The sequence below is a fragment of the Kryptolebias marmoratus genome, linkage group LG17 (genome assembly GCF_001649575.2).
Source record: "Kryptolebias marmoratus isolate JLee-2015 linkage group LG17, ASM164957v2, whole genome shotgun sequence".
Classification (NCBI taxonomy): Eukaryota; Metazoa; Chordata; class Actinopteri; order Cyprinodontiformes; family Rivulidae; genus Kryptolebias; species Kryptolebias marmoratus.
This window is the reverse complement of record NC_051446.1, coordinates 3,084,682-3,092,077: the sequence shown is the minus strand read 5'-3', so window position 1 is coordinate 3,092,077 and position 7,396 is coordinate 3,084,682. Positions and strand designations below refer to the sequence as shown.

General features: G+C 40.3%; 1 protein-coding gene across 16 annotated transcripts in view; it reads left to right on the top strand.

Annotated features, from left to right (window-relative positions):
- Positions 1-347: 347 nt before the first annotated feature.
- Positions 348-7,396, top strand: part of ptprz1a (protein tyrosine phosphatase receptor type Z1a) — a 197,760-nt gene continuing 190,711 nt past the window's right edge. For 8 of the 16 annotated variants that reach the window (XM_037980715.1, XM_037980713.1, XM_037980712.1 and 5 more), the window contains exon 1: positions 350-670. In XM_037980715.1, the coding sequence (XP_037836643.1) occupies positions 610-670 (61 nt within the window). In that variant the 5' untranslated portion in view covers positions 350-609. Of the gene's footprint in view, positions 671-7,396 lie in introns of all 16 variants that reach the window. The other 8 variants (XR_005234290.1, XR_005234291.1, XM_037980724.1 and 5 more) reach the window with 4 other exon arrangements.

Genomic DNA, 7,396 nt, shown 5'->3' with positions numbered 1-7,396 from the left:
ATTATATTTTTGTGGCCCAGCTACAAAGTTGCATCAAATTTGAGCTCAATTGACAGAGTTTCAGCAATTTGGTGTTTTAAAGTCAGTTGGCTGTGGCTGTCAGCTCGAATCCAGTTGGATCCAAAAGTTAAACAGTTGAAGATTTACATCTATTGGTTCCTTTCTGCATGTTTCAATAAAATAAGCCCAGTGGTTCATGAACCACTATTTGACTATTAGTCAGACAACCAAACACACAAAGACTGGTCTTCGATAATAAATGCTTTGATTTTTGTTGACATGGGCAGGTCTCTTCCATCAGCGGGGGCAGAACTGCAGTCACCTCGGGCTGTGGGTGGCGCTCCTGCTCAGTCTTGCTCAGTCCTGCTCAGTCTAGGCTCCTTTTCAGACTCAAGTTCAGTCGGTTCGGTACAGTGTGACAAAAGACGCACCGGGACTCCACAGAACCTGTCCTAAACTCAACCAAAGGAGACAGTAGCATGGTGCTGTGAGCACCGTGTTCTGACCCGGACCCGGGACTCGCTCCCTCAAAACCACTGCTTGTTAAAATTCCGCATCTAAGCGTTTTTTTTTCCTGTTTGTTTATTTGTTGTTTTTTTTCTTCACATCATGGAGAGTAAAGGCAGCTGGCTGTTCCTGGCGTCAGTCTTCATCTTCATAAGTCCACAAGGTAAGGCCTAATAGTTCTGTCTTTGTTTTGGTTTAAGTTCTCTCTTGTTCAGATTTGTTGTTTTTAACTTGCTGTGCCAAGCTCGAGGTGATTGCGCAGCAGGTAAAACTGCGCTCTTCTGCCTGAACATAAATCGTTAACTTCTTTATACAACGTTGTGCGTTTTTTGAAAAAGAACGCTAAAATTAAACTCTTAATAAGGAAGTTAACTCTCCTTTGAGCTGCAATCTGACTTTTATTTACAGAAGAAGAAGAAAAAACTGAACCATTTCAGTAGGGTTCCATGCTCCACTGGAAGCACAAATATACAGATGGAAACAAATTTGTTTGTATACTTTTATGAAAGAAAGAAAAAACCACAAAAGTCACCGAAATAAGTTTAAACCACAAAAAATCTACTAAAATTCAACTCATGAAAATCTGTTAATATTTTTAAGTTTAAGTTCAATAGAAATGTTATAAAAATAAACTCTTTTTAACTTGTCTTAACAAAAACCTACCGTTACCTTAATATTTTGTTGCAAAACCTTTTGAAGCAATCACTGCAATCAAGCAATCTCTGTGACTCTTTATAAGACTTCTGCCCCTGGACATTTTTTTAAGTAATTTTGTTTGAATAAACTTTGGAGATGATCTGGATCAAGGTCAAGATCCAGATCTTACAATTTTTTAATGACCCCATGGCTTTGGCAGAGGTCTGCACTTTCTGAGTTCTTCTTGTCTTTGTATGTTTATATTTTGGGGTCTGTAAACATATAGCTGATGTGACTGGCCAAAAAGCTTCAGATTGCACAGTGACAGGCCACAAAGCTTCTGGGAGAATGTTCTTTGGATAAAGAACATTCTCCCAGTGATTTATAATCTAACAGAAGTATTTTTTAAATCAATTCTCTGAGCTACAGGGAGCCAGTATAAAGATTTTAGAACCGGGGTGATGTGCTCTATCTTCCTGGTTTTAGTGAGAAGATGAGCAGCAGTGTTCTGGATCAGCTGCAGCTGTCTGATTGATTTTTTAGGCAGACCTGTGAAGACACTTGCAGTAATCAATGCGACTAAAGATAAACGTGTGGATGAGTTTCTCTAGATCTTGCTGGGACATTAGTCCTTCAATCCTGGAAATGTTCTTCAGGTGATAGAAGATCATCTTTGTAACTGTCTTAATGTGGCTCTGAAGGTTCAGGTCTGAGTTCATCTCCACACCCAGATTTCAGGCCTGATCACAAGTTTCCAGCTGTAGTAACTGAAGCTGTATGCTGCCTTTTTAGGTCAGAAGATAATTACTTCAGTTTTGTTTCTGTTCAGCTGGAGAAAGTTTTGGAACATCCACGCATTGTTTTGTTCTAAGCATCTGTTCAGTGCTAGGCTAGGATAGGTTCAGAGTCATCTGGTGACATAGTAAAGTAGAGCTGTGTATCATCTGTGTAGTTTTAGTGACTAATCTTTTTTCCTGTTATGACTTGAGCTAGTGGGAGCGCGTAGATAGATGTAAGATTTGAACAAATCAAGTACTGGTCCACAGAGTCCTACCCAACTCTCCAGTCGCTCTAATAATATATTATGGTCAACAGTGTCAAATGCTGTGCTGAGGTCCAGTAGAACCAGCACTGTGGTTCTTCCACAGTCTGTATTTATGTGGATGTCATTGAACACTTTGACGAGGGCAGTCTCAGTGCTGTGGTGAGCACGGAAACCAGACTGAAAGATATGAAAGCAGTTGGTCATTGTTAGGCCTGTCGCAATAAACGATAAATCAATTTATCGCACGATAAATTAAAATGAGGTCAATAAGTTTAATTTATTGGCGTTATCGTTCCTTCGCGTCTCTCTCTCTTTCTACTGAAGACACTGGATGACAAAAGGCTCTGTTCTCTTCACTGACCCCTCCCTTTCTCTTAGCGTCAGGGGGGCGTGGCCTATCAGGTCAGGTAGCCAGCCAAGGTGCCTCGGCTTGTACCTCGTTAGCATTAGCCCCTGCTAGGAGTTAGCAAGCTAAAGAAATGCTGTTTGATATTGGGGGGAAAAACAAAGTGGAATTGGTTTCAAGGTTCAAAGTAACAGAATCAGTGTGGGAGCACTTCAGATTCAAACCAAATCACTGAGGTGAACCTCTGAACCTCTGAGAGCCGGTATGTCGTATTTGTGTTTTGTTAGTTTGCACTTTTTGTTTATAAAACAGTCAGTTTTGTCCGTCTTCTCTATAAAAAACTAATGATTATTACTTTTTGAAGGGCAGTTTAGTTTACAGACTTAATAATCCGTACTGTTTTGGTTGAATATAGGTTTTTTTTTTTTTTCCAAGTGCATTTTTTGTTAATGGAGGCTGAGAGTCCATTTTATTTTTGTTTTCAGTTGTTTTGTTTATTTTGTGTTCCAGTTCCAGTGTTAGGTGTTCTTTTGAAAGTAAAGTTTATTAATCTTTGAGAGTGTTATTATCATTACATTAGATTAAAATGGCCTCCAAACGATATTATTGTTTATCGCAATCATTTCTGAGACAATTAATCATCCAGCAAAATTTGTTATCGTGACAGGCCTAGTCAGTGTTAGGAAGCTATTTAACTGTTGAAACACAGCTTTTTCAATAATTTTGCTGATGAATGGAAGGTTGGAGTTTAGCCTATAATTCTCCAATCATAGGGAGTAGTGATTTGTGATTTAAAAACTGCTGTTTTTAAAGCCTGGGAGAAAACCTGAGGAGAGGGATGAGTTTACTATTTGAATCGGATCAGATGCAATGACAGGAAGAACTTTCGTAAGGAAAGTTGTGGGTAGGATATAAAGACAGCATGAGGAGGAGCTTAATTAATTTATAATTTTTTCTAAGCTTTTACCATTGAGTAGCTGAAATTTAGCCATTTTCTCTGCATTTGTTATGTTTAAGCATAGCATTGACATTGGATTTAGTGTGGATGTGCAGATTAACATTCTATTTTTTTTCTGCAAAGTAGTTGGCAAATTCATTGCAGGCCCTCTCAGAGTGCAGTTCAGGTGGTACAGTCACAGGAGAGTTTGTGAGCCTGTCAGATAGATAACAGAGAAATGATCAGACAGGGTGACATCAGTTACAGAGACCTTGAAAATATTTACATCGTGACTTAGATTACTTTATGATTTGCTGTCCTCCTCAGTCATCTTCGATTAAGTCCACTTTGGTTAAAACCGTTTGATGGTGCGATCTGACACAGATGTAGCTTGACCTTGAAGATCAGCTTTACTTTTCTGGAAGTTTTTTGGGTTCTTTGGTTACCTTTTGTATTGTCCATTGCTTCAGTTTGTCAATTAAATGATAACTCTTGAGTTTGGTAGGAAGAGGGTGTTAAGAAAATAGGAACGAGGTAACAACAAAGTCAAAAAACAAAAATCTGTCAGGGCAGCAAGGCCTGGGGCAAATTAGTCAGGCACACAAAGTTCTGGTAGACAACCCCTGGCTTGTCTAGACAAACAAGAGAGTTCTAACTCTGGTTTGGCAGAAGAGGACGGTCTAGGAACCATCTGGTAGATGTGGCAGAAAAGTTTTGACCCTTGATCCTCCCATCCTCCTGGGCCCTCTTGGAGCCACACAATGGGAAGAATGGAGCAAGGATGAGATGTCAAACCTCTTGGACAGTGAAGGTGGAAACGAGGTGTCAACCCTTGGAGGCTGAATGTTGCATCAAGGCATCAGCGTCCAGCAGAATCCTCTTGATCCATCTAATGCTGAATATAATAGCATCATTTTACTGGTAAATAATGATAATATTTTCACTAAGCACAAAACATCCTTACTGTATTGAGTCTTGTAAAGCCACCTGCTGAATTTCAGCTCAACTAACCATTTTTGGTTAAACCCGCTCGTTCCATGTTTATTACTGTGGCTCTGACGACGTACTAACTCCAGCAGTAGCTGATGGCGGCTCGGCCTCAGGGCTCATTAGAGTCCCGCAGGGCTCCGTGAACAGCACACGGACCTGAGCGTGCGGTGGGGGCGTTTATACTTGGCGCTTACGTCGGTGCAGTATTCTCCAAAAAGACGTGGGGCAGTACGCTACGTAACCAGTAGAAATATGGTAAAAAGAGAGCAGATGGTTGAACGGAGCGCGGTGTGCGCGGTCCACACCAAGGGACCTTTGTGCAGGAGCGGGGACAGCGCGATTGTGTCACTGTTGGCGTGCGTACCGTCACGCGGTGAGGTAGATAAAGGTAGGGGTTTTGGGGGAGCGGATGGAAAAAAAAAACGAGTATAAAAATGACATATTTATAATAAACAAGCGCAGCTTAGCCTGGCGGCTTTGGTAAGCTTTGGATGGGGCTGTGAACTTTGATATTAATGAAGTGGAAAGATTTTAAGCTAATAAAAACTTTATGGCAAAGGGAAGGCCAAAAACCCTTGTTCAACGCAATGTCAGTATAAACAGTAAAATTAAAAAATTTCAAGAAAATCAACAGTTTGTCAAAAAAATCTGACAGAAATCAGAGATGACTCAAACTTAGTCTGGTGCAAGTCAAAATTTTCTCTTGCTCCTAAGTAAACAACTCTTTAATTTATAAAATATAAAGCATTATGCATATGTAGCACAAACATTCAAAATTTTAAAATATGCAAAAAATTTAACTGATTCAAGGGAAACTTTTAAGCCTTTACAGAATTGGAAGAAGAATCCTCCTGATTTTTGTGGTGATTGACAAGATGGCTACAATAATAAAAATGTTTAGCCAATTTCCAAACCTCTAAAAAATAGAATTACACACTTCACATAGATTTCTATGTACAGAATGTTTGAGGGTCATTCAAGGAATGCATCCTGAAAATTGTATTTTGGTAGGGGAAACATCCGTTTTTTTGTTTTTTTTAATCAAATTATTTTGTTTGAATTAAAATCACATTGAATCTTTGATAAACCACACCCACTTTAGCCAGTCATGGCCATATTGGGGTTAACAAGTCAGTGTCCTCAACATCCATCCATCCATCCATCCATCCATCCATCCATCCATCCATCCATCCATCCATCCATCCATCCATCCATCCATCCATCCATTATCCATGGTTGGTTTGCAGGGACAATATTTCCAGGAGAGAAACCCAGACATCCCTTTCCCCAGCGACAATCTCCAGCTTCTCCTGGGGGATCCTAAAGTGTTCCCAGGCCAGATAGGATACATAATCCCTCCAGTGAGTTTTGGGTCTGCCCTGAGGACTCTTCCCAGTGGGACATGCCCGAAAAATCTCCAAAGAGAGGTGTCCATGAAACATCCTAATCAGATGCCCGAACCACCTCAGCTGATTCCATTCAGTGCGAAGGAGCAATGGCTCTACTCCGAGCCGTTGCTCTAGTAGAGTTAATTGATTTTATTCAAAATGTTCACAATCCTACTGTTCTCTTTAGTAATTCTTTAACAGCTGTACTGAGATGCTTGCGGCAACTCAATACAGATAGGCATCAAAATGTGGTGAAGACAGCTTGAAGTACAAACTGCATCACAATGGGGAAGAAAGATGATTTAAGTGACTTTGGCATTATTGTTGGTGCTAGAAGATATGGTCTGAGTATTTTAGAAACTGCTCCTCTAATGGGATTTTAGCACACCACCATCAGTTGAAGCCTTCTTTTCAATATGCTGGGAAAAACTTTCTTGAGGAGGCTAAACAGTCCTTTGATAAGTGGAATACACTCTCAGGTGCCCCTTTTTCTAACAATGGGAACCACCACCCGTGTCTGTCATTCTCATTTACAGATGATCAAGTTGTTTCCCTGCCCTTCAGCAGGTCTTCAAGTTCTGCAGAAGACTGTTAATCACTCAGTCATTCAAATGAGGTGTATTGGTGTAAAACTAAATAAAATACACTAAATCTGGACAGAGGAGCTCAGTACTGCACAAAGCCACTGGGCACCTTCATGCTTCCTAACTGGCACAAAGGAGGTGCCACCTCTGAAAGACTAGAGCAAAGATGGGGTAACAGATGTAAGAGAAGAGAGCCTGCCACCATCTGCTTCTCCCTCCAGAAAAAAAGGTTCTAAATGGGCAGTGCCACCAGTGCCATGTGCTTCATCTAGGCCCCTGCAGATTGTGGGTCTCTTGTTGTCTAACATGGAGTACGCTGACAGATGGCATTAACAGTCTTGCAGTCAAACACAAGCAGTGGGAAGCTAAAGATATGATGCTCATCATCTGCACTGTGGTTGCCCCACTTCCAGCTGAGCTAGAAAAGTTGCCTAAGAATAGTTTTGATATACTGGTCAGTGTTCAGGTCAGTTTAGTGAAAAATGTAAGTTTTGCTGCTGATTTTAAGTGAAAGAATAGTAACACAGACAAATTAAAAGGCCTAGCATTCCTGATGCTTTTCATGCCAGAGTTTTAAACTAAGATCATTTTATGATAAAACAAATGATGGAGTTGTAGCTATTTCAGTCAAATCTTGAATAATATGAGTGATTTCATGCAATATTGTGAGATGTCATGACTTAAATGAGACTCGGCTATTACCACATAAAGTTTTAACTCAATATTTTTAGGATTGACTGAGTTATCAGAATCAGAATCAGAATCAGCTTTATTGTCATTCACACACAACATCAGAAATGCAGTGCAGAACGAAAATACAGTTAAGAACACTCTGTTCAGGAGAAGGACATACGTTACAGACATGGGTTAAACAGGAGTTCAGGTCATTCGCAAGACACTCGCGCTACCTTTTGCAGTTTGGAAGAGAAAGACACAATAGGAAGGATGAGCTAAAAAAAAAGA